Below are 27,341 nucleotides of genomic sequence, written 5' to 3' on the forward strand. Positions count from 1 at the left end.
CCATTACTTATCTTTTTTTTTTTTACCAGCTAGATCACTGGCAACGTAGTGCAGGAAATTAATGTGTTAAGATAGATAGATTGACCCAGGAAACTTACGAATTTGAAAATAATCAAATCTTTTTCATTACTCAACAGGACTGTCAGAATAAAAATGAAATAAAAAAAAATATTAGCTAATACAAATTAAAGCATTAGAAGTATTTAAACAAAAAACTGTGAAAATAGGAACCTACTAATGACTTCTGTCCATAAGTTCAAATTAAGTTTCCTGGAATAATCTGCAGAAGGAACTGAAACTGTCAGGAACGGTTACAATGAGGCAGTGTGACTGTTTGTATTGTCGCTCTTAATGATCTGCTATTGTATATTTTTTTCACGTTGGTACTCTGATGGAAATTTCTTTTAGCTTAGTGTATTGATTATGTGTTTTACAATAGAATACGTATAGAGATATCAGTTAGAGATAGAAAGGATAGCATCATATATGTGTTTTATTCTTTACACACACAGTTATTGTAAGTTAGATGTGGACTGGCACACCCAGGCACCATTAGACACTGGAGAGGAAGAGACCCCTCTCTGACCTTTGGGAGTGAGGGGGGCCTCCGGGGGGAGGCCTTGGAAGGTAAATCTTCATGTGACTGTTAAGTGGAAAAACAAGGTTTCAACTCTCTCTCTGTCTGCAGATGATATAACCCTCTCCCCAGCCACCTCCTCCAGCTTATCCGGGGTAACACCAAGGCGTTCCCAGGCGAGCCGAGAGATATAATCTCTCCAGTGTGTCCTGGGTCTGCCCCGGGGCCCCGTCCCGGTGGGACTTGCCTGGAACACCTCACCCAGGAGGCGACCAGGAGCCATCCTTGTCAGATGCCCGAACCACCTCAACGGGCTCCTTTTGATGTGGAGGAGCAGCGACTCTACTCTGAGCCCCTCCTGGATGGCCGAACTCCTCACCCTATCTCTAAGGGAGAAACCAGCCACCCTTCGGTGGAAGCTCATTTCCACGATCTCGTTATTTCAGTCACTACCCACAGCTCATGACGTAGATCAACCAGTAAATTGAGAGCTTCACTTTTACACTCAGCTCTCTCTTCACCACAACGGACCGGTGTAGCGTCCACATCACTGCAGCTGCAGCACCAATCCGTCTGTTGATCTCCCTTCCTCCTTCACTTGTGAACAAGACCCTGAGATACCTCATTTGCTTTTTGCAGATGATGTGGTTCTGTTGCCTTCATCAGGTGATCCCTCAAAGCTGATGGAACAATAGATTACAAAATCTGTGCCATTATGAAATGAATGGCACTGATGACTGATATTATATACACAACTATGCTAATAGACATTGGAATCATATCTATTATTATACCCATCTTTATACTTACATTTTCCCCTCTTTTTTGTGTGGGGCAAGTGTATTCAGCCATATGAGGGGGAGTGGGGGTAATGATGAATATGGTGAATAGAATGTTGATAATGGGACTTGATGATGAGTGGTTATTTTTATGTCATTTTTATTTTGCTTATGCATGTATCTGTGTGTATGTGTATATATTGTTTTATATGTAAAAAAATATAAGTTCATCATCATCGTCATCATCTTCTATTCTGGATTCATGATGCTAAACTGATCCAACAATGAGTTTGAACAAAGAAACTATTTTTCAGTTTTCCTGCAACAGTGACAACAAAGCTTATCTACAGATTATCTAAAGTTGCTGTTGAGGTGGTCGTTGATTTCATTGAGCTGCCTCAGATATAATGCAACTCCACCGTCTTGAACTAGAGCTGGTGATAGTAGCACCTCTGTTCTTGAGATCTACTGCACACTGAAGGCCCACACCAACCAGACCCTGCAGCAGATGGAGAACTGGTTTATGTAATGCTATAGTTTTAGGCCGCTGAGCAGAACAAGAGTGAAGCTACTGTTCTGAGCGCAAGTCCAATAGCGTAGAGTTGGTACAACTGATGTTTGGTCTTTGTGAGTCTGTCAAAAGTAGATATTTTTTGGTAAATCAGTAGTGAGGTTGCAGACATTCAGTGTTTTGTGTTTAATACAATTCATTGGACATAACAATTAAAACATCCCATTATATTTATATCTTTAAAACTGCATTTATAACTTACTTTGACGTGGTTGCTCTCCTGACGCATGACTTCCTGGTTAATACACAACTGCTCTCTTGAGCCCAGCACACACACCTTTGGCCTGAATCAACAGAGACATTGGAGAACTGGATTACCATAAATAGCCAACAAAACCAGAACAGACAAGAGGTGCTGGACTCAGTAAGGCCTCAAAATGATTGTAGCATATGTAATAACCCTTTAAAGCCCCACTAATATTTGGTCAAATGCCACTTAGCAAGTTGCACCTTGATCATACACTTTTAGTAGCTTTCAACAAGCTTCGGGATAATTTTGTAACTTTGTGCAATGTACAATTTAAATGGATTTGGGTTTCGACCCATCTATGTAGGTAGCTGAAAATTGCAGATGAGCTTGAAAATGTTGATTTAAGAGCATATTGGTTGACAGCCTCAGTGCATGGTAATGTAAAAGTCACTTCACTGAACAGTGAAGCTGACGCTGTAGAAGTTTCCAGGTTATGGTAGGCTCCAGCTTTTGTGGTTCCTGGGTTGTCCATCCTAACCAAGTTTCCTCTCATCGGAGGGTAACAGTTTTAACAGGGTCTTGCCAGCAGTGACAAATAACTTACTTATGTACAATTGTTTCAAGAACTGATGACCTTGAAATCTGCAGCTGTTTTGAATTCCTCCCCAAATTGTATAAAATAAAACTGTTTTATATTGTGAACAGCTCTAATTCAGACAATCATGCATAATCAAAAACTTACATCCAGTAGTTTTTAGAAATGCTTACCTGTATGAAGTGTTCTTTAATTCACTAATAACTTGTGCAAGCTGAGAATGTGTCCTCGATGCATATATGATCTTGGGGACATCAGTGTAGTAAGCTTGAGAACAAGAAGAAAAGACAATTAGGGCTTTATACACTGCTGAAAAAACCTAATAGAACACCTATTAACATCGTATAGCATCAAGTCAAACTTCTGGGATATTGGGCATCATTTACTAACAGTGTGTATGCACAAATCGTGTGTATGAACATTTCACGCACTGATCTGATTTATCAGTATTTTCGTTTCTGAATTTCTTCATCCTACTGGGCAACGAGACCTGCAGGGGTGTCGCTGGAACAGCCTGCCGCATCTGAACTTAGACAGCATTTCGAGGAGACTGGGGACTTTCAGTCCGAGTGGACCATGTTCAGCACCTCCATTGCATTTAAATATTAAGAATATTTAAATGTCATGTCCTTGAGAAATGGGAAAGAAATCCATCAAAGACCTAGTACAGGACACAGCAGAGCTGCATCTGGCCCTTCAGCTGTTCTATCAACTATTCATCAGAAGTGGCAATGATTAAACCATTAATTAAAACGCCATCACTTAACCCAGAGGTCTTAGCTAATTATGAGCCAATCTCTAACTTTCCTTTTATCTAAAACAAACAAACAAAAAAACAAATAAAAAACCAAACCAAAACAAACAATATTAGTGGTAAAACAGCTACCTGATCATCTGCAGAGGAATAGTTTATTTAAAGACTTTCAGTCAAATTTCTAAACTCATCACAGTACAACAATCACATTAGTGAAGGTTACAAATGATCTTCTTATGGCCTCTGACAGTGGACTCATCTCTGTGCTTGTCCTGCTAGACCTCAGTGCAGCGTTCGATACTGTCGAACATATTATCCTATTAGAGTGATTAGAGCACGCTGTAGGTATTACAGGTACTGTGCTGCAGTGGTTTATATCATATCTATTTAATAGACTCCAATTTGTGCATGTAAATGGAGAGTCTTCTTCACACGCTGAGGTTAAGTATAGTGTTCCACAGGGTTCAGTGCTAGGACCAATTCTGTTCACATTATACATGCTTCCCTTAGGCAGTATCATTAGAAGACATAGCATACATTTTCACTGCTATACCCAACTCTATCTCTCCATGAAGCCAGATAACTATGGCGTTATTTTTGTGCCACTATTCTGAGTGCATGTAAAAAATATTTGCAGGTGCAAGTGTTGCATTTTGAGGAGAAATTTATTTTGAGCGAAGAAAATCTAAATTTGAGTGAACAAAATTCATTGCTGCGTGCAAAAACTGTATTTCAGTGTTTGCTATTATCCACACACACACACACACACACACACAATAGCAGCCTCTCTCGCTCAGTTTTTGCATTTGCGCTCGCTCTCAACGTGTTGCTCGCGCTCTCAACGTGTTGCTCGCGCTCTCAACGTGTTGCTCGCGCTCTCAACATTTCTGCCCGTGCGCGTTCAACTCTTTCTGTACACCGTTATATTTGTGCCACAAAACCAGCCAATCACAGACTTGGATGCAAAAAAATCTGATTGGCTGTTGTGGTCTCCAATCAGCTTGAAATGACGAAATGCAATATCGTAACAGCATCTCAGAAAATGTTAGAGCACTTGTGCAAATATGTGATGTCTTGATAAATCAAGCAGATATTTGAAGTTTACACAGCATCATTCTCGCATGAAAATATCTTAAAAGTTTATTTTGTGACCCAGAAAGAGTAATATTTCAAACTCCGCCACTCTGTGTTCCTCCGTCACTGCCTCGTTTGAGTTTTGGACGAAATGGATTCTGGGATACTGCATTTCATCACTTCGAGCTGATTGGAGACCAAAATAGCCAATCAGATTTTTTTGCATCCAAGTCTGTGATTGGCTGGTTTTGTGGCACAAATATAACGGTGTACAGAAAGAGTTGAACGCGCACAGACAGAAATGTTGAGAGCGCAAGCAACACATTGCGAGCGAGCGCAAATGCAAAAACTGAGCTAAAGGGGCTGCTATTGTGTGTGTGTGTGTGTGTGTGGATAAATGCAACACTTGCACCTGCAATTTTTTTTTTACGTGCGCTCAGAATAGTGGCACAAAAATAACGCCATAGATAACACACACCAATTAGTTAACCTCTTGACCTCTAACTTTCTGCTTCTAAATTCAGATCAAATAGAGTTCAGTGTACTCAGCTCTGAAAATATGGTGTCTAACCAGATGCCATTATCTTCTTCTCCGGTAACACTGAGGAATCTTGGAGTCATTTTTGAACAAGATATGTACTTTAATGGGCACATTAAACAAATATATATCAGGATGCAGGATGTGGGAGAGAGAGATGGATAGGCTGTTATTTAGGAAGTTGCTGTGTGTGCCAAAGATGGGCCAATAAACTACCCTTGTTCTCTGTTAAGTCAGAGTGCTGTCTGCTGTTATCCTCACCAGACCTCTCTGCGTAACTGTGGTGTCAGAAGTGAATTAAAGAGGAAAACACACTAAATGAGAGAAGTAAGATGTGGAAAAACCCGTGGGACAAGGAAAAGTTCCCTTCCTGACATTGAAGAAAGAGAAGGTGGAAAAACATATAAGCTAGATCCACCAACAGAAGGAGCGATGGCTGACGAGGATGATTTTGAGCCAGTGGTAAAGAACTTTCTGAACCTGATATCTTTGATGAAATTAGAGAATTCATTCAATGACCAAAAGAACAAAAACAATACTGCTTGAACAGATTAAACAGCTGAGCAATAATATACCAAAGCTGCAACATGATGTCTATTCTGAACTTCTCTATCGACCTTCTGTCCAGAGTGACATTTCTACAACAGCTGCCTCAGCTATCAGCTGTGCAGCCACCTCATGGAGCCACTGAGCACCAAGATGAGCTCCCTCCTCCATCTCAACCACTCCGTGCACAGCCTCAACAAGAATACCAGACTTTAAGGAAGGTGAGCATCCTGAAAGTTTCTTTGTACGATTTGAACGCATAGCTAAAACACAGGGATGGCAAAGACCTTGAGGCTTATGCTGACATGGATTAACAACAGTCTGACTCTTATGATGCTATTAAAGCTGCAGTGTTATCTAATTTTAATGTGGCAGAGGAGACCTACAAATACCAGTTCCAGAGCACCAGAGGAACTGTGTGTTAGAGAAACCTTCAACTGGATAAAGGGGCTCTATAAGCGATGGACGCGACGTGACAGTCGGAGTAAAGAAGAGATTGGGGAAACCGTCATCTTAGAGCAGTTTCTTCACATGCTTCATCCAGATGTCTGCACATGGGTGAAGGAGAACAATCCAAAGACAGAAGAGGAAGCTGCAAATCTGGCTGAATGTTACCTAGCTCCCCATAGATGACTGTGGGGAGACCAAGGTTTGTGGAGGTAAAACCTCCATGGGCAACTAGTGCTGAAAGCTTGGACCCTAGGTGTGGTAAGAAACCTATACATTGCAGTCAAAGGTACAACCTCGATTGCTATTACTGTCAGCAGCCTGGTCACAAAGCTTCTCTACGACTGTAACAGAGTAATATAACAAATGTCTTTGTCCTGGGTGTAATTAAGTAAGGTACTGCATTACTTTTAAGGAAAGTGTTGTGTAGTAACTTTTTTTAACTTTACTCTTTTGGAGTAATGACACCAACACTGATCACAGCAAAGAGAGCAAATACCTCCAACATGCACAAACATTTGACCATGCAGGATGTAACTGATTTGCATGAAGGCAAGGTCTTTGATATATTCCTCAAAGTAGAGCCATTGAGAATCGATAAGGAATCGAAACAATAAGTGATATCGATTATGGAACTGGAATTGCTAAATTCTTATCCATTTCCATCCCTACCAAAGTGTTTGCTCATAGAGGGTCATGTGATTGTTGGGGTTTTCTCCGTTTCCTTGTATTATTGTAGGGTCTTTACAATAAAAAGCACTTTGAGGAACTGTTGTTGTAATTTGGTGCTATATGAATAAAACTGAACTGAATTACACTACATTCTGTGTACACATGATATAGAGAAAAGGACAAAGTATTCCAAATTACACAATCAATGACAATCAATGGTGACAGGTCTGATGAATCAAAATATCAAAGTTCTGGTTCAAATTATTGTCAATATGTTTGGAGGATGTCAGGAGAGAAGTACAACGTAAGTGTCTACAGTCATCTGTAAAGCACAGTCGAGGCTTTATGGCTTAGGACTGTATTTCAACAAGTGGTGTTGGACTTTTGTCAGAACTGGTGAACTTATGAATACAGACTAGGGCTGGGCCATATCATACCGTTCACGGTAACACCGGTATAATTTTGGGCAACGATAGCAAAATGAAATATCGCGATAGAATATGGGTAAAACGCGCATGCGCAGTGCCTTTGTTTTCATACGCACATGTCGGAAAAAGCAAATCGTTGAATGAAACAGATGAACCAGAATTGGTTTGTAAAAATGCTGCAACTTCAGTGTGGAACTGGTTTGGCTTTCGTCCGTCAGATACACAACAAAGCACTATTTTTGGTAGAGCATGCTAGCGGGCTGTCGTTATTACCGTGTTCTTTGGAAAATACGGCACACTTGAAATCAATCCTTTCATTTTTCTGAAAATCAACAGTGCCCCTTATAATCCAATGGGCCTTATGTATGAATTCTGGTTGTGTTTACTGACCTCAAAACGATTTTATGTACACGGCGCTCGAAAATCTGTCAAATGTTTTAGTACGACTTTGCTAAGCTACGAACCCGCACCGCTTGATGGATTGTCGGAGCATTACGGCTATTGTAGTCAGGAGCCTGGCAGAGTGATACGTACTGTGCTTCAACATAATATTACCGTATTGTGTGTGTATAACCTCTTTTTAAGTTTTGTGGATATTATACATGGTTATGCTGAGGATATGTTGGCCAATTTCCACTGGAAATGCCTTTTGGTTAAACTGTCAGCAAGGAATTTGCATTTGCACTGTTAAATTTTTATTAGGGGTGCAACGATATTCGTATCGATATTGAACCGTTCGATACAGTGCTTTCGGTTCGGTATGCATATGTATCGAACAATACAACATTTGTAATTTATTTTATCAATTTTCCTTCTGACGATGCTGTCTGTGTTGAGCGCTCAGTGAATCTGTGTTCGACTACTCCGCCTAGGCTGCACTGTCGAGCGCAGATCCACTGAGCGCTCAACACAGACAGCATAGTCAGAAGGAAGAGCGCAGGGCAAGCTAGCGAGACAGAAGTTAAGCTCTACTTGCAACATTCAGATCTGGCGTTTGGAATTATTTTGGTTTTCATGTGACGTATGACCCTGAAGGTAAGCGAGTCATGGACTAAAGTAAAACAGTATGTTGGATGTGCCATGCAATGCTCAATTACATTGGTGTGAACTAGTGTGTTAGCGCAGTTAGCTCGTTAACGTGTTTGCCGTCTAGCCCCATGCACGGAGCGATCGGCGGTAGCTCGTTAACGGAGATTTGCCGTGTTGTGGCGTTAAGGTCATTTCAACGAGATTAACCTGAAAGCACTAGTGGGAACACAACAAATATGACTGCACATTTACGCCGACATCATCCTAGTGCAAAGACAAGTGGAAGCAGACAAAAAAAGCAAGCATGCTACTAACTTTAGCCGAGTCATTTAGACAGCTGTTAGCACATGATTCTCCTTATGCTGCTGAGAATATAGCCCAGAAGAAGCGGATAGTATAGCTTTTATTTTGGAAAGAGACATTTCTCTGTAATAAACTCTCTTTTCCAAAGATGAGTGATTCCTCAATCAGATACAGGGCTTGCAATATCGCTAGCCCGACGTCCCGGAGCTAGCGATTTTTTCAGTCGGGCTACCAAAATCTATCTCTTCCCTGCCCGTCGGGCTATTGTAGGAAAAATATATGTCAATGCTTTTGCATTCTTTCAGAAATGTAGCTGGGTAATTATGTCATTGGCATCGGTGAGCCACTGTCAATATGTGACATATTGAAGTCGCGTTTGAATTTGCGCTTGTTTTTTTGCTTTCACTTTGCAATCGTGCGAACTGTGTATAGAGAGCGACAGCACTGATCTGTGAGTGATGATAATTTGTGCACCAATTCCTCTGACATAGTCTTATTAATCGTTAGCTTACTATGCAAACATGACAAGTGAAATCTCCCGCAGCAAGCTTAAACATATGAGAGGTTGATCGCGTATAGAATCGCTGAGCTTATGTGAGTGAGCGTGTAAAAGCATTTCAGTTCTGCTGAGCCAAATAAGACAGGTCAGGGTGAAGAAGTGACAGCCAAAGAAAAGCTTACCACAAAACGGAGAAGTTATGACAAATCAGACTATAAGGCAAAAAGAAAGTGCAGCTTTATGGTTTCATGGACAAAAGAATTTCTGTGGCTGCAATATGACGAGCTAAATAACCAGGGCTGCACATAAGTGGTCCGCAGGTGCGCATTCGCTGTCAAAATAAAAAACACGCACAAGGGTTAGGGTTAAATTTAAAAACTGTACTTTTGAGTTAAAATATATATTTATAATTTTAATAAATGACAAATTAAAAATGCATGAACATTTTTTTTGTATCGAAAAAATATCGAACCGTGACACCAAAGTATCAAACCGAACCGAACCGTGAATTTTGTGTATCGTTGCACCCCTAATTTTTATATAACTTTAATGCACATAAAAACAGCTGCTTGTTTAAGTGAAAATACATAGATGTTTTTTTTTCACTAATAAAGTTGTGGAGTTGTAAAGTATTTTGTCTAGTGTCAGTTATATCGTCAGTTATATCGTCAGTTATATCGTTATCGCAAATTTTCAAATGTATATCGTGATAAATATTTTTGGTCATATCGCCCGGCTCTAATACAGACTTTGCTCCACCATGCAATCCCATCTTAAAGACATCTGGTTATGAAAATTTAAGCCATTCCCAATGATCCCAAACATACTGCCAATGCTTTAAAAGCATACTTGAATAGAAGAAAGTCACAATGGAAGACCATCAGTAATGGTTGACCTCCCAAGATCTCACCATAACTCAAAAGTGTGGGATCATATTGACAGGGAATGGAACACAAAGTAGCCGACAACCAAAGAACAGCTTTGGAACATGCACTGAAAGTCAAAAGGAACTATTCCTGAAGAAATCACAAAGAGGGAGTTTAGACGATGTTGAAGAATAATGGTCATCATACCAAATATTGACTTCCACCTTGTTAGACTTGTACAAATGCTGATTTTGCCTTATGTACAATATTTCTGTGTATGTTTGGACACATATACATGTTTCAGTAAATTGTTAAATCCTATTTTCCTAACAAAATATAAAGTGGTTTGAACACTCAAATAGAGTAGAAAAGCACTACACTGTTGTTGTAATTTGGTGCTATATGAATAAAACTGAACTGAATTACACTACATTCTGTGTACACATGATATAGAGAAAAGGACAAAGTATTCCAAATTACACAATCAATGACAATCAATGGTGACAGGTCTGATGAATCAAAATATCAAAGTTCTGGTTCAAATTATTGTCAATATGTTTGGAGGATGTCAGGAGAGAAGTACAACGTAAGTGTCTACAGTCATCTGTAAAGCACAGTCGAGGCTTTCTGGCTTAGGACTGTATTTCAACAAGTGGTGTTGGTCCATTTACCAAAATATAAAGAAATCAGTGCCAGCTCATTTTGTTTTGCACAGTAATGTAGCACACAGCATGTCTGTATGTGTGCATATGCATCTGTTATTCTTTTCTGACCGGTAAAATTAGAAATGACTCGTGATGTGCAGATGATACAAACATACTTGGTTTGTCACCGTCAGTGGCAGCTGTCCCCCAGGAAGACAGAGGTGTGTTTGGAAACATCTCCTTGCCCAGCCTCTCTGCTATCTTCCGAGCAGAGATGGTGTCCTTGAAGTTCTCCCTCCAGGCCAGGGTGGCGCACAGTAGGCACAAAGTCTTACCTGTGCCTGTGGGGCTCTCCAGAACACCATTGACTTTCTGAAATAACCAGACAGACAAAGCTAAACAGAAAAACCGCACATTGTGATGGTGACAATATTGCAGTATTAGAGACTTCCAGGTATTAGACTATGCTTCTATGAGCAAACACTTGGCAGTGTGGAGGAAGATCTCCCTTTTAACAGGAAGAAATCTCTAGCAGAACCAGGTTCAGTTATCAGGGCAGTTATCTGCACAGATCAGCTGAACGGTAAGACATACACCTCGCCATGGCACAAAGCAAACTATCAGAGCAAATAGACAACCAGAATGTTCAGTGCAAAGATGGGACATCCCACCGCAGCCTAATCTAAGGATGGTTCAGGGTCACCTGATCCAGTTCAAAGAGGATTGTTTGAAGCCCAATGTTAAAAGCAGGGAAGGCGTCTGGCTCCAGAACCCAAACTTAGAGGTAGTTCAATAATAGAAGAGCCTGGTAAATTTAGACTAAGAAGCACAAGTAAGCTTTCACTGTCAGAGCAAAATGCCCTGCTTGGGTAATATGTTATCATTCAAAAACATTGAAGATTGATTTTAATATCAGTTCTCAACTTAACATGGGGGTTATTTCAGCTGTTTGTCAGCAGTCAAGAGCCAGAGTACACCCCAGACAGGTCACCAGAGTGCTATTTATTTTATTTATTTATTTATTCTTACATAGAAACTATACAGAAATTGTAAGGACAGACCCATGACATGAAGCCTCCTTTGTCATGTCTTTTTCCCCATCAAGTATTAAAACAGATCTGGATCATAAGCAAGTCAGTTTATCACCGATCTCTTTTACTATGGAGGCATGCTGAAAATCAGTGTCTTGTTTACGTGAAACAACACACTGTGAAACACATTATTGTGTGTGCTGCCTTTGGTGCCGCTGTTAAAAAGTCAGGTTCCTTTTTTGTCAGGGTTAGGTCACCCTCATACCTTTCTGATCTTTTAAACTGGTATTCCTGCAAGATCACTGAGGTCTGCGGATCAATTGCTCCTGGCTGTCCCGAGGTCCAGATTAAAGCAAAGAGGAGATCGGGCCTTTGCTGTGACTGCTCCTAAACTGTGGAACGAACTGCCCCAACATTGGACACTTTTAAAACCCGTCTGAAAACACACTTTTATTCCTTGGCTTTTAAATCAGAATGAGTTTGTATTACTTTTATTTATCTTCTTTCTCACTCAAATCTTCTAATTTCATGATTCTCTTTCTTAACTCTTATCATATCTCCCTATGCTTTTATTTCTTTTAATTATCTTAATTGTACAGCACCTTGGTCAACGGTTGTTGCTTTAAATGTGCTATATAAATAAATTTGACTTTTGACTTTAGGTCACGTGATCCTGAATCCACCCTTAGTTATGCTTCAATAGACTTAGGCTGCTGGAAGCTTCCCATGATGCACTGTGTTTCAGCATCTCTCACCCCTTTTGACTCACTGTGATGAGTGGTGTTAGGCACTCTGCTGTTAATTATGAATCATTATTAACCTCTGTCTCTCTTCCACAGCATGTCTTTATCCTGTCTTCCTTCTCTCACCCCAACCGGTCGAAGCAGATGGCCCCGCCCCTCCCTGAGCCTGGTTCTGCCGGAGGTTTCTTCCTGTTAAAAGGGAGTTTTTCCTTCCCACTGTCGCCAAAGTGCTTGCTGATAGGGGGTCATATGATTATTGGATTTTCTCTGTTGTATTATTGTAGGGTCTACCTTACGATATAAAGCACCTTGAGGTGACTGTTGTTGTGATTTAGTGCTGTATAAATAAAACTGAACTTGAATTAAAAACCAATATGATTGTACACTCATTTCTTCAACCAGCTGTAACTGTAGCAACACAATGGAAGAGGTTACAAAAATCCAGTGGTGCACATCACTGCAACACCAGCATTACATAGGAACGTATTCGATATATCACACTTCATCCAGTATAGCACAGCGACATACTGCCAACATCATTTACCCCCATTTCACCAACGCTTTTTAACTCTCCGGGCAATCCATCCTGGGGATTTAGTGTGTCTTGAAAATAGAGCGTGGATTTTGAATGAAGCTAACAGTTTGAAAATAGAAGACACAGAAGATTCTGTCATCTACATAAAATAATGTGAATTTTCATATCATATTAACGTGTTTGTCTGAAAAACTACAGAGAGTTTACTAACATTAGCTAATGGTAAATGGCCTGTATTTGTATAGTGCTTTACTAGTCCCTAAGGACCCCAAAGCGCTTTACACATTCAGTCATCCACCCATTCACACACTGGTGCTGGCAAGCTACATTGTAGCTGCAGTCACCCTGGGGCGCACTGACAGAGGCGAGGCTGCTGGACACTGGCGCCACCGGGCCCTCTGACCACCACCAGTAGGCAACGGGTGAAGTGTCTTGCCCAAGGACACAACGACCGAGACTGTCCGAGCCAGGGCTCGAACCGGCAACCTTCCGATTACAAGGCAAACTCCCAACTCTTGAGCCATGATCGCCTAATGATTATGTCCTGTTGCGGATGGCGCCCTGTTAGAAAACTGTGCTTAGCTGCTATGTTGGGCAGATAACACATTTCATGCCAGCGTTCCTCAAACATAAAAGTCAAAGTACATTAAAATAAATTATTTTCCAGCATTTTGTTTTTTACCACAGGGTAACTCCATTAACACATTCACCTAGAGGAAACCTCTTTAGCTGAATGTTGTGGATTCTGATTACAATCAGTTCCTCTAATGGTTGCAATCTTAGGGGTAAAATTCATATCAAAACACACACACCTGAAGATGATGAAAAATCTTCTACAAGTAGAAGATGTAAAGTCTTGCTTACTCTGGACCTGCTGAAATGTGTTTTCTTGGATAAAGCTGTTTAAAATGCATTCATTTTGTGTATTTGTACAGTCCTGAAAGATATCTGTGCATTCAGCTGCACTCGATTACTTCATTTTTAAATCTGCTGCATCAGAATCCTCTTCAGTCACAATCTTGCTGTGCATGAATGTATATGTTGAAAATAAATCAAGATGCAAAACCATTACTTTCACCTTTATTAAGGATATGTTGTCTTTCTGTCATCTTCAGTGTGTTTTGAGGTTTCAAAAAGAGGTCATACATGTGCCTGGATCACTTTTCATTCCTAAGCAGATGTTTGCAGTAGCCTACACTGAATTTTAGAAAGGAACTAAGTATCCACGTGCTTTTCTTTTTTGCTTAATTCATAATGTTATGTATGAGCCGAGGTATATTGTGTGTTATAAAAGCTATCGCCAGTAGTGGGCACCACGCCATGTTATGTGTGTGTGTGTGTAACTTCTTCAGGTATAGGATAATAGAGAGAAGAAGACGGAATGTAAACAGCTAACGTGTGTATCTGTCTGGCTCTGTTCTATCATTAAAGAATATAGGAATGCTTGCTGTATTTTAATGCACACATTACACCACGACCTGAGTGAGAAGATCAGCCTGTATGAGTATGGCACAGAGAGCAGGAGGAAGTCGCTAAAGCAATGCTAAGATACGACTGCCACCTGAAACGCAGGCAAAGTAGCACTAAACGACCTGTTCTCAAAGAGGAAACGGCGCCTATCCCGACAGACACAGCAGATATATGTCGGCAATACGCCGTTGTGCTTTCTGGGAAGCGACGTTTTGCGCGAGCAGATGCGAGATCACTTCTGTCATGCGGCAAACGATGAGCATGGTGGCCGCATAGCTGTGGCTACTCGGTACTGCCCTTTGCAGCTCGTTTCCATTAACAGACATACACATGACAGTCGATTCTTACCTTCTGAAGACATTCGATCACTTTGTTCATGTATGCCTTCTGACATTCGTAGGGAGAAAAAGGGAAATTTACAGCCACTCCGCTAAGAGTCAGTGAAGGCATTCTGTCATCTGGCGTCAGTCGGCAGCAGCATAGACAAGAGTAGTTGTTCTTGTTTAGAGAGGTACTTCTTCTAGCGCTGTAGTCACTTCTACTGTTTGACCCGTTAAAATGGCTGAACTGTGGTATAATGTACTTTTAACACTGGCTCGTTTAGACTCAGTAGAAAGGAGTTCCCAACTCTTGTTGTTTCGCGCCAGCTTTCAGTTAACTTGCCCATGCGCACTGTGACGCTGACGACTGGTGCGTTCAAAGGGTCACGGAATCCTGAACACTCCAACAGCAACCTTTAATTTTCTATTGGTGTGTGTGCACTTTTCTCGCCTTCAGTGGAAAAAGTGAGCAGATCAGGGGTAGGATAACTCATAAGGAGAAAAGCGGTGCACTGAGAATCGCAACGACTTTTTACAGTCTCCAAAGTATTGATGTCTGCCACGCTAAAACTACAACGTGCAGAAGATGGACTACAAAACGCGCGTCGATGCCGGTGTTGTGCCTAAAAGTGCCGCAAATGAAATGAGCGAGGCTTTGAAATAATCTGAAACCCATCTCCACAGTGACATCTACTGACCAATTTGGCTATCACTACATCTTGAAAATACCTTTCTGTGAAACAATGATGCAGACGTGCCCTGCACAATTCCAAGCAAAGCTACTTATTCTATCAGACTGTCAGTAATTGTGATTAGCAGTAGTGATGGGCAGATGAAGCCTCATGAAGCACTGAAGCTTTTCATCCAATTGGTTCACCCCAACGCGAAGCTTCTTGAAGCTTCATTTGCTCTAGTGGGACACCTACTGGACGTAAAAATATTAGTTGGCATGAATTTGAAGAGTGTGGCATTTTGCACACAGCCTGTAAATGTCAACAACAAAAGGAGTGTGTAAAACATCTATATTGTAGTGATGCAGTATACTGTGTATATTTATGCTGGCAGTATGGAAAGACAATAAAAACAAAGCACAAATATAAATATCACACACGTCACTTATTGCATTGTATGATATTGTTATATCATTTAGTAACATTACAGCATGCTATAGTATCATGGCATTTGATGGCTCACCTGGTCTTGCTCCATAATCGGTGTTCCCCTTATTCTCATGCAAAGCTGTGTAGTGCCTAAGCATGGATGAGGTGTTGTTGTTATATCCCAGCTCCCTGGCACATAGCAAACACTTCACCTTGTACAAAAGTAAAGACAGCTTAACATAAATTGTTTTGCACCATCAGTATTATGAAAATACATCTTCTGTGGAAATTTACATACCTTGTTGGGAGATATAAGCTCAAAATGTTCCCACACAGGGGAGGATATCCTTCTCTTCGTAGCTGGCTCCATTCTCTCCTGACTTTCTCTCCTGACTTTCTCTCCTGACTCTCCTAAACCTCCAAACTCTCTCCAAACTGTCTCTAACTCTCACTAACCGCAACTCTCCATCAAACACCCACATTTTGAATGGGGTCTGAGGGGTTTATATCGCTGTCATAGCTCGCGGCAAAGTTCGAACCGCTTCCTGAACCAGTCACGTGGTACAGCCGGGCAGCGAGGCTTCGGACGTCATCATTTTCAGCTCCTCCCATAAATGAAGCAAGCCTCGATACGCGCTTCGCGGAAACGCCCCCTCCATTACTCGACACAAGCTTCGAAGCCTCGATACAGAACTTCACATCACTAATTAGCAGATGTTTTCATACAAACAAGGGGAAAAAAATAATGAGACTGTTAAAGACAGATCTGTGACTATAGTGATCGATGTGCTTCAGCAAATTTCTCCATCTGTTAATATTCCTGCTGCTCACAATAAATCAATTTATATAGTAAAACAAACAGAGAAAAGTCTGCGGTGTTCACTGTAACGACCACACTGATTTACAGCTGTTTTTGGGCTCAGAGGGCTTCGTTTGTGCTCACAGCCCTGAAACTTTGAATGTGTTTGTTTGACTTTTAGGTTTTCTGGAAGTTCATGTCATCAGGTTGGTTTTACACACTGTCAAGCAAAGTGAGAAGCTGGCATAGCGTTAGCTTTGATTTTAATTAACTTAAAAATATACATTTAAATGAAAAGACTACATGTGTTTTCCTTCTTTATAAAAAAAAAGTTAACATTTTCATGGGATAATTCTGACCAGTCGTAACAGTCCATTTCACGCACATCTTCATCCTCTGCTGAGCAGCCTCTGAACTATGCAGAAACTTTCCTGAACTTTATCTTGTGACACTGGCGTGATGTTTTACTGGGAGTCTGGAGTTTTGGTCATAGTGAACCTGCATAAGAAAAAAAACCCACACATCTGTCATGAAAATTGTTAAGAAATAGATCGCCTGTAATTAATGAATGGGTTTTATTGGCGTCTCTTTTTATAGTATAAACATATTCTTTATGGCGGCGCATATGTAAGTAACGGATTGTAGTGAGGATGAAGTCACTTAATGCTGCAAATGACATTTTCTGTTGAAAGCAGACAAAACTAAATTTTCTCCTTAAAGCAGGTGTTCTCACACCTTCATCTTTCTGCTCTTCCGGTGTCTCACCGATCTGCTGAACTCTTCATCTTCTCTCCTCTCCTCTCAACAATCCCCCCAAAACTTGGCCAGCATTTTTTTAAACTTAATTTCAGAATCCGCTTTTAACTAACAGACTGATGAAATTCACTATGATAATTTACTAATCAAAAACAAACCATAATACCAACGGCTCTGTGATGTGTGAGTGACGGCTACATAGCTACTTTGTGTACAGGTTTACCCGTGCTGTCAAATGTATTTATCCAAAACATGGATTACACACTCAGTACTTACGTTTAAACAAAACGTGGGAGTGTTGGGCCGCCACAGTGGGGGAGTTTAGGTCCATGTTAAAGGAGCGAGAGAATCGCTCTTCTGTAACCATGTTGAATGTTTGCTATTGCGTTGATTCACTTGTCACAAGTCATCATGGAAAGAGCTTTTCTTTCAAATCCTTAGTGTTTGGGGAAAACACAAAGGCTTGACATTGTTAGTTAGTTCACTCTGCATGTCTGTGGAGTGAACAAAGTGTATAAGATGCAGATTATGAAAGTCTAGCTGTAAGTTCTAGTCTATTTCATGAATACAGTTTTATTTCAGGTCTTTCATTAATATTAATATAATTAACACTACTTGGTCCCAACAGTAACTATGACTTGTGTAATATGTGTAGTAGTGCGATTACTCTCATCAATGTGTTTTAGGATGAGTGGTTTGTTTGTAAAAATGTTTCAGAGTAGTTATTATATTCCCTCATTGTCTTTCATTTTCAGAATTATATCAGGCTAGGAGCTTTATACAAGTCATGTAACGTAGAAGTACCCAGTTATTATGGTTACATACTGATATGTGGTGTCTGAAGTTAGTGTATTTTTTAAATAGAAGAGGCTGACAGTTGACAGGTACGGTCAAACATATTCTATGTTTTTATTGGCTCGGATTAATATGTCTTACACCTCCTACTGTAAGATTTCTGTCACCATCTTACAATACTTACAGTACATAACAATCCCATTACAAAAACAGAGGTGACGACTGGCTGACATCTAAATCGACATCCACGACACAAGCAGGGCTTTGAGTAAAATGCCACTGTACGTCATCACTGTCCACAAAAAATAACAACAAAATTCAACACACACATGTATTTTATTTTTATCAGTGAAATACAATAATCAGGTATTACAGTGGACAGGTTACTGTCCTCCAGCTGTGGGAAGAATGATTTTGTTTGTGTCATAGTAGTTCTCCTCTATGAGAGGGCCACCATCGGCCTCGCGCTGCTGAATCAAATGTTCGGCCTCTCTTCTGGCCCACTGCCGCATGCTGGAACACAAAAATACACCAGATATGGACGGTGAGAAAATCAGAATGAAACCTATAATTAAACAATAATTAACTCAAGTTTAGGTGTAAACATTTCATTATTCCACTTAGACCTTCATGAATTCCAGAAAGAATATTAAATTGTGATGTTTTGTCAACAGGACAACTTTCATCCGTCCATGTTAAATCAGAGTTGATGGGTACATTTTTGGATCTTTTCTTTGCATGGTTTAAGTGAAGCTGTTGAGTTGCACCAGGCCTGTCTTGGATCCTCCCCCACCAACCCATCCAGCTCACCACCACCATCAAGTAAGAGCTCACCCTCTCTCTTTACGTGAGTGTCTAGAACACACGCCGCAGATCCAGTGATACAAAAATCAATCAATCAACCTGCGACATAAATGCACAAGTCTCCTGGACAACCTAAGAACACACTCAGATTCAGACATTGTGTTTGTTATGGACAAACTCTGACAACAACAGGAACAAGAACATTTACAAAATCTCCAGCAGAACAAAGACCGATGAGATTTGTCCAGACCTTCTGGATGTTTTAGTGATGTACCATAGACGAGGGCTGTGCCTATATCATATTGTCCACAATAATATCAGTCTATGTTTTTATGCAATATAAAAATGTCATAGTGATGTCATTACTATTGTAAGGTTTTGCATTATTGTTCTCTAGTGTAAAATAGAAACAAACCTGAGCATGTCAGAGAGTAAGAGCCATGTGCCAGCCTACGACGAGCTAGTACCTAAAAAGGAAGCTGCTTCAGCTGCCTCAGCTGCCTCCAACAAAGCAGCACTTTGTAAAATATGCAAGAAAACCGTTCACGCTAAAGATGGAAACAAACTTCTTTTTGAGAAAATTACAAAAAAAAAAAAAAAGGCCATCCATTACAACCCGGCTAAGGAGGAGAGCAGCTGCCGATGCAAACAGTGGGGGAAAATTACTGATCTGGTTACATACATGCTACTTTTAATTTATGCTGTTTGAATGGATATAATGCAAAATCACTAATGCACTATAATGCTGCTCGCACCTTGCTTCAGTAGAGCCACAGTTTAAATTACTGTGTTATTAATGACAATAACTGATTGGAAAAGGGACAATTTCCTTCATGAATTTACAATTACAAACGCTGCTGTCTGCAAGCCTCATGTTATACTTTAAATCCTCTATGTGAGGCAATTCTAAAGAGTTTCGCAAATACTTTCATTCTATTTACATTTTAAAAATATTCCAACTGTAAAATTTAAGTTTCTTAATCTCAAGTCACTGTTTAAAAAAAATAAAGTGTTATTAACTTGATATTAGTTAGCGTCTGCTGTGCTCCTAAGTATTGCTTATTAATATATTGATAAGCGTTGGTCTTCCTTGGTCTCCTGTGTTCTGAGGGCCTCTGGATGTCTGGAGCCTGGATCTCCTCCATACCTGCTTCATGCCCTGGAGGACGGGGCTATGGCTCCCCACACCCTCTAGCAGTCATTACATGAAGGAACCTTTTGAATACAAGCTAGCTCATGCTCACAGGTGTACACACGGGTGCTCACACACAAACTACGAGACAAGAACACAGATGATCTAAGCAGTTGTATTTTTAACCCAAAAAAAAAAATAAAAAAAAATACATGAGAACAAAATACTGAGTGTATGCAGGAGGGTGTGAAAAATAACATTTTCACAAAAAGGATGTAGAAAGTGTTTTCACTCACGCTATTCCTCTGCTGCTTTGTATTACACAAACACGACAAAGATGATGTGAACTGTTAAAAACAGACGGGCTCAAAGGGGCCAGAATGGAATCAGAACGATTTCAAAGTCCTTTCATGTAATGTGTCAGTGGCAGCTACGCCTCTAACCAGAGTCCTAAGAACACAGCTGATCAGGGAGAGGATTCAAAAACAAAAATAAAATCGGCCCTTCGTGATCGCTCAAACAATTATATTTAATGACAGGAAGTTCATTCAACTGGATGTAGTGTTTTCAGGGGGGGATAAACAGAATCAACATTATGGGGATTTCTTTACCTGGATGATTAACTATGAATCAAGACATCATGCAAACATAAGTTTATTTCATTTTGTTTGATTACTGAAAGTTTTCCTTTTTATTCGGGCTGGTACAGTTATTGCTTGGTTAGGACATCTTAGTTTCCTCAGCAGGGCAGCATGTGGGGATTAATTGCTACACTTTAGATACTGAGGGTGGCTCATGTTCAAAGCAGCCACTCACTTTGCCTGAATTGTCGATTTTCTTACGTGAATTCCACCTTCATCTTCCTCACTCTCTTATAGAGTCCTGCACTTCTTCAAGGCTGATGCTAGCAACAGCCTCCTGTGAAACCCACCACAGTGGCTTGTGCATTGTTCACATTTACACACCACTTCAGAAATTTACCCACATTTGGCCAGCGGCAGGTGCCAATTTCCACCCTGGTGAGAAAATGTAAGCGGCTAGCTTAACCACGGCTCACTTTGCAACATTCATAGTGTTCTTAATCCCAAGGTACTCTGATGAGGCCAAAATGGGGACAATTTCAAGAACTGGTGACTAGTTTGTAGAGCTGGGCCATACCGTTCACGGTAATACTGGTATAATGTCGGGCAACGATAAGAAAATGACATAGATAAATATTTTTGGTCATATCGCCCTGCTCTACTAGTTTGTAGCGTCCTTTGACCATGACGCTTTACCAAAAATAAAAACATGAAAAAAAGCCAAAACAAAACACACATTTCTAAGGATAATAACTAAAAGAATATTGTTTAAAGTGTTTGCAGATCTGATCAGACACCAGTGGACTTTCCAAGTAGGAACTGGTACAAACTGGTAAAGAATTGCACACCACTATACTGAAATATAATCACACTTAATATATCAGTAACATACAAGTGCATAGAAATAAACTTGGATATAAGTCTTGGTGGTGCCGACAATTATTGATCATACCTTTACATTGAAAGGACACCTCGCTGCCTTTAGTCTTTTTCTTGGCCATTACTGGGTCAATGGTTCGATGGGCCACAATCAAATCAGGTGTTAAGCTGATTTTATTTTTACTCTAGTAAAACTGAATTAGATCCCATGTTCAACCTATGCTGAGAGGTCAGGGTCAGCAGGGGTTTTGAAATTGTGTGCTGGGAGCCCGCCGTTGTTGGTGGTATGGTGACAGAGAATCTGTGTACACACATAACGCACACACGCATGCACACATGCATGCACACACGCGTGGTTTTAGAACACCCACATTTTTCCAGTTATTTATTGCAATTCAAGTCCAATAAATAGCTTGAAATGGTACAAAGCGGTGAAATGCCAGAGGTTAAAAAAAAATAGGGGAAAAAATTGTAAGGTTACCTAAAACTGAAATATCATGTACATTTCAGAATTATACAAAAACAGATTAAAAATTTAATCTGTTCTGCAACAATGGAGGTTGATCAAGCCTTGAAAGCTGGTGCTACTAATTTCTACACCTGTTCCAACTTTTCTGGATTACTTCCCCCTGTGTCTGCATTAAAGAAGTGTTGCAACACACTGTGGTACCATATGCTCGTCAGCATCAGTTGAACAGTGTTGTACTGCAGAAAGCAGTGTGATGGTACACAAATGGCGAGAAAAAGGTGATTAACAATGGAAGAGAGACAGACCATCATAACACTTATAAATGTCGGTCTGTCCTACAGGGAAACTGCAAAGAAAGTCAAGGTGTCAGTGAGTACAGTTTCCTTCACCATCCAAAGGCTCAGAAACAAACTGACAGGAAGAGGTCTGCAGACCCAAAGACACGACTGAATCAGAGGCCAAGTTAACAGCTGTGTTATAGGCGGCTGACAGGACAACAGCTTCAAGCAGCTTAACAGTAGTCGTAGTAAGAAAGTCTCAGTTTCAGCTGTGAAGAGAAGACTTTGAGCTGCAGGTTTGACAGGACGAGTTGCAGCAAGAAAGCCAGACGTCAGAATAAGACAAAGAGGCTTGGCTGGGCCGTGAAACACCACCATTGGACTACTGAAGACTGGAAGAAGGTATTATAGACTGATGGATCACATTTGAAACCTTGTGTTCATCACACAGGATCTTTGCTGTGGAGTAGGTAACGGATGGTTCCACAGTGTGTGGCATCGTCTGTCAAACATGGAGGAGGAAGTGTGATGGTCTGGGGCTGTTTGCTGGATCCAGGGTCGGTGACTTGTACAGAGTGAGAGGCTCCCTGAACCAAAACAGCTACAACAGCATTCTGCAGTGCAATACATCCTACAGCAAGATAATGACCCAAAACATAAGTCCAAGCTGTGCCAGAACTATGTTGGGAAAAAAGGAAGATGGGAATATGGGAAGAACTTTCTGGAGAATATTTGATTTCCATTGTAGAAAGAATGCAGCGGGTGTGTTCAGCTGTTATATCAGGTGCTACTTTGATGAGTAAAGGTTTAGAATTTTGGTCTATAAACTGATTCCATGACTTGTTTGTTTTTTTTTAAACTCCAATTACTTATTTGTAGCATGCTTTCATTTCAGAGTACAATGAGACATTAAACTGCATAATTTTCAATAAAAAAAATAAAATAAAACAAAAAGTTGTGGTGTTCTGAAACTTTTGACGAGTAGTGTATATAATCCTATTTTAACTTAGGACAAGACATCTGACATTTTCACTCTGTCCTTTGACAAAGAACCATAGCTAAGTCCTAAGCCTAGCCACCGTATAAATGAGCTGATATGAAAAGATAAATTGAGAACTCACCCATGGTCGGGTAAATAGTGGATAAAAGTTCCTCCAATGACGAGAGCAACTGAAATGCCGAAGAAGAAGCCCACTTTCATATTCCACTCATCCTCCACTGGATCGCTGGAGAAGCCATGGTATTCCGGATTCTGAAAAAACCCACAAAAGGGGACCAGTTTAAGTATCCAACATGTTTTCAGTCAGTACTGGAAGGATGATACTGGCCTGTCTACACTTTCTGATATGATTTGTATGTTAACAGAACAACTAAAGTTCTTTGTTTTATTCAGGAGAATCTGACTTAAAACCGCCTTATCTGACTACATCTAGACAACTGACTACAAGCCAGAGGAAAGTTGAACCTGAGGAATAAACTGAAGAATTTGCAAACGCTTAAATGTCCCACAGACATTTTCCTGCAATATCAGGTGACCTCTTCTGACAGGGAATAGCTTAAAGCAGCTTTTAAAATCAGTCTAATATTATGGACAGTTTGTGATATTTACACATTTGTGAAATATTAATTGTTTTTCTGATAAGCATATTCGTGTTTTATTTTAAATTAAGATGCTTCGTGTTAAAGTACCTCTGTTGCTCTAGCAGCTCAGTGCGGCTCTTTCTCCCTTAAAACCTTCAAACTCAGACTAATCGTACTTGTGTTTCAGTACTGTATAGACCTCAGGTGGGTTATGTTTGCATCTTATAGTTAATATTTGTACAATCTGTATCTTTGTATTGTTCCTGTTTCCTTTCTTTGCTGTGAAGATAGCTAAGATTGTTTGCATCTCCAGGTTTATAGCGGCCTTGTAAGATTCAATGGTCCTCACACAAAATACACTGCTTAAAAAAACAAACAAACAGAAACAAAACGAACACCTGATCAGATCTCACGGGCAGACAAATCATTTCAGAGAACCGACTGAGCCAGAGCAGGCTAGCTGTATGTCTGCGGTAAAAATAGTATTTTTTAAATCAATTAATTTTTATTTTTAATCATTGCGATACTATTGTATATTCAGAACTGGTGCGCAATTTAAGCTCTCAGCGCACTTGTTGCAAAATAAACCGATCTGATTGGTCAGATCGGTTTATTTGGATCTGAAGAACCGCAAAAATCGAGCCTGGTTGGGAAAAAATAAATGCCGTAAATTCGTCCAGTGAAAATACGCGGTCGGTGTGAACGGCTGCATTAATGGGGGTGTCCGAGAATAATTTAAACGCACAGAATTGAACGCGTCCGGTGTGTAAAGCCCTTCACTGTGTAAAAATAACATTAGCATGCTGTCCTCGAATCTGATCGAGCAGAACTCACCTTGACATACGGGCTGACCTCACCGTGACCAGAATGCTGGACCTCGGGGTGGAGCTCCGTCACCGCGGTCGAGCCTGTAGCACTGTTCGCTTTAGACTGGGAGACCAACCGGGCTGGTGGATTATAAAGTAACCGGGGGAAAGTCAGCCCAAACCGCGAAATTCGGGTCAACATTTTGCCACTTGTGAAGGATACTGTTAGCCCGGAACCGGAAACTACGGTTTCAACTCTTCTTCTCCTTTTTTTGTTTACGGTTATCAAAAACCGAAACTCTGCATTACCGCCACCAACTGTGATGGAGTGTGGACCGAAATGACACTCGGAAAAAAATGTCAGGCAGCATTTACGTGTGTATACACAGTTCCACACATCACTAACCACCTAGCATATCTGCAAGATCATTAATCTGCTTTAACTATTGTGTTTGCTAAGATTAAAAGAGTGCTAACACAAACTGGCTGTTCCATATCATACCCCTACTGTTACCTTCACGCTCCACAGCTCTCCCTGTTCTCCTCTCAGCTCTTGGTTCTTCTCCAGCTTCTCGTGTTCCTTCTTCCTGACGCTGCTGACATTCAGTACAGCTACATCTATCACTACAGCCTCGTCCTCTGCTTGTTTTTTTTTTTTTTAAATGTTCTTTGATAAATCCCAAGATTAAAACATTCCTTCAGCTTTGATTTTGTCATGTTTTCAACAGTTTTGCATTCATGTTGCTGGACGCAGATCATCTATTTGTCAGTAAAATGCTGACTGTGTGACACTGAAAGGGGAAGAGAGTTGAAATGTAAAAATAATCATAAATGATGGAAAATAAAGGATGGAAATAACAGACAGTAGCTGCAATGACCATTTTTTTATTGTTTTAAAATTCCGTTTTACTTGAGCTGTTTGTAAGTTATAGCTTTAATCTTCTCAGCAGTTTGCTGATGGACCGACAAAAACAATTACAAGTAGCCTAAAGACCAGATGTATTACATTTTTATCAGTCTGTGAGTGCCAATAGGCTACCTTTGAACTATCCACGTTCAAGCATAAAATAAGTATTAAAGGTTTATGATCCTGCAAATCTGTCATTGTCATAAGGTCCATGTACCGGTACATGTTTTCAACCACTGCAAATGTGCTCCTGTGTAGTCCTCCACTTGATTTCACTTCAACTCTTTTGTAAGTTACAACTTTGCTCATGTCTACAATTGGCTACAACAACAGGAAGTGAAGCCCACAGACGCGGTGGACTGATTATTTTGCACACTCCCTCCACTGACAACACTCTCTGCAGGTAGACAGCCAATCGTGATAGCCGACAAGCTACCCCTGCTCAAACATAACATGAGCAATATAAATGATGCTGTTGCCAAAATAATTCACACACCCATCCAAATCATTGAATTCAGGTTTTCCAATCACTTCATTGGCCACAGGTGTATAAAAGCAAGGACCTAAGTCTGCAGACTGCTCCTTGTGACAGAGCGGTACCCTGTTACACGGGATGCCACCTGTGTAACAATTCCAGATGTTAAATTTCCTCATTAAAAAGTCCACAGTCAACTGATACAGGTAATATAACAGTGAAGCAACTGGGAATGACAGCAACACGGAGCTTTTCTGTAGAGTAAATGGATACACACCTGCAAACTTCGCCTGGCCTTCAGATTAGCTCAGCACATACAGAGCTTTATGGAATGGATTTCCATGGCTGAGCAGCTGCATCAAAACTTTAATGCAAACTGTCAGATGCAGTGGTGTAAAACACGCTGCCACTGTACTCTTGAGCAGTGCTTCTCTGTCTGGCAAATGGACAGACGAGTCTGGACTTGCCAGTTCCCAGATGAATGGTACCTGTGTGACTGTATTGTGCCAAGTGTAAAGTTTGGTAGAGGGAAGATTACAGTGCGGGGTCATTTTTCAGGAGTTAGTCACCTTTGTTCCAGTCAAAGGAACTCTTAATGCGTCAGTATACCAAGGCATTTTGGACAATTTCATGCTCTCACCTTTGTAGGAACAGTTTGGAGATGGCCCCTCCTGTGCCAACATGACTGTGCATCAATGTACAAATCAAAGTCAAAGACATATATGAGGGAGTTTGTTCTGGCTAGTCAAGCTCTTCCACGCCAGAGTCCTGGCCTCAACTCCACAGAACACCTTTGGGATGAATAGGCCAGGCCTTCTGGTCCAACGTCAGTGTCCGATTTCATAAATGTGCTTTCGGAAGAATGGTCAGAATTGACATAATTACACTCTTAAACGTTGTAGAAAGCCTTCCGAGAAGTGCTGATGCCGTTACAGCTGCAACGGATGTGCTGACATCAAATTCAACCCTACTGTGTCTACAACTCAACTTTGTCATCAGATGGTGAGTGTGAAGCAGAATTTATAATCAGGCGTGAACCTCAGGTGTGCATCAGTTAGACTAACTTCTTAAAATGCTTAATTGTTTTAAATGAATTAACAAAGAGGTACTAGATCCACCCAAGTAAAATTAAAATTGAGGCAGTTTTGAGAACAGGATTGTATTTCAAATTCTACACTTGGACTTTTGTAGCCTTCATGAATCAGTTCAAAACAATCATCCTCCATGCAATCAGCTGCACTGAATATTTATTTGTGTCCAATATACAATCAGTAACATTGTGTTTTAACTTTTGTTTACATAGATAACTTGAGATAAATCTTTTTAAATAAATGTACATATTGCTAGCTCACAGTCTAGTGAGTACAG

The 27,341-nt window shown here is 40.5% G+C and overlaps 2 protein-coding genes across 6 annotated transcripts in view; both read right to left on the reverse strand.

Moving 5' to 3' along the window:
- Nucleotides 1–15,401, reverse strand: part of rtel1 (regulator of telomere elongation helicase 1) — a 41,277-nt gene extending 25,876 nt beyond the window's left edge. For 2 of the 4 annotated variants that reach the window (XM_040003769.1, XM_040003770.1), the window contains exons 1-4: nt 14,640–15,400; nt 10,689–10,884; nt 2,886–2,979; nt 2,130–2,211 (exon numbers count right to left, since the gene is read on the reverse strand). In XM_040003769.1, coding sequence (XP_039859703.1) covers nt 2,130–2,211; nt 2,886–2,979; nt 10,689–10,884; nt 14,640–14,741 — 474 coding nt within the window. In that variant the 5' untranslated portion in view covers nt 14,742–15,400. Of the gene's footprint in view, nt 1–2,129; nt 2,212–2,885; nt 2,980–10,688; nt 10,885–14,639 lie in introns of all 4 variants that reach the window. The other 2 variants (XR_005691863.1, XM_040003768.1) reach the window with 2 other exon arrangements.
- Nucleotides 15,402–18,151: 2,750 nt separating this feature from the next.
- On the reverse strand, nt 18,152–24,855 carry ndufb11 (NADH:ubiquinone oxidoreductase subunit B11). 2 transcript variants are annotated; one of them, XR_005691858.1, is made up of 4 exons: nt 24,620–24,855; nt 23,326–23,456; nt 18,385–18,574; nt 18,152–18,285 (listed from the first exon to the last, which is right to left on the reverse strand). XR_005691858.1 is itself a non-coding variant. In XM_040003741.1 (3 exons), exons 1-3 carry the CDS (start codon nt 24,791–24,793, stop codon nt 18,445–18,447), a joined length of 435 nt encoding a protein of 144 aa, XP_039859675.1. In that variant the 5' UTR covers nt 24,794–24,855; the 3' UTR covers nt 18,152–18,444. The 2 variants fall into 2 exon arrangements, 1 of the variants encoding a protein (XP_039859675.1); XM_040003741.1 differs by having other exon boundaries at nt 18,152–18,574.
- Nucleotides 24,856–27,341: the final 2,486 nt, after the last annotated feature.

The sequence above is a fragment of the Simochromis diagramma genome, unplaced genomic scaffold (assembly GCF_900408965.1).
Source record: "Simochromis diagramma unplaced genomic scaffold, fSimDia1.1 OVJJ01000466.1, whole genome shotgun sequence".
Classification (NCBI taxonomy): Eukaryota; Metazoa; Chordata; class Actinopteri; order Cichliformes; family Cichlidae; genus Simochromis; species Simochromis diagramma.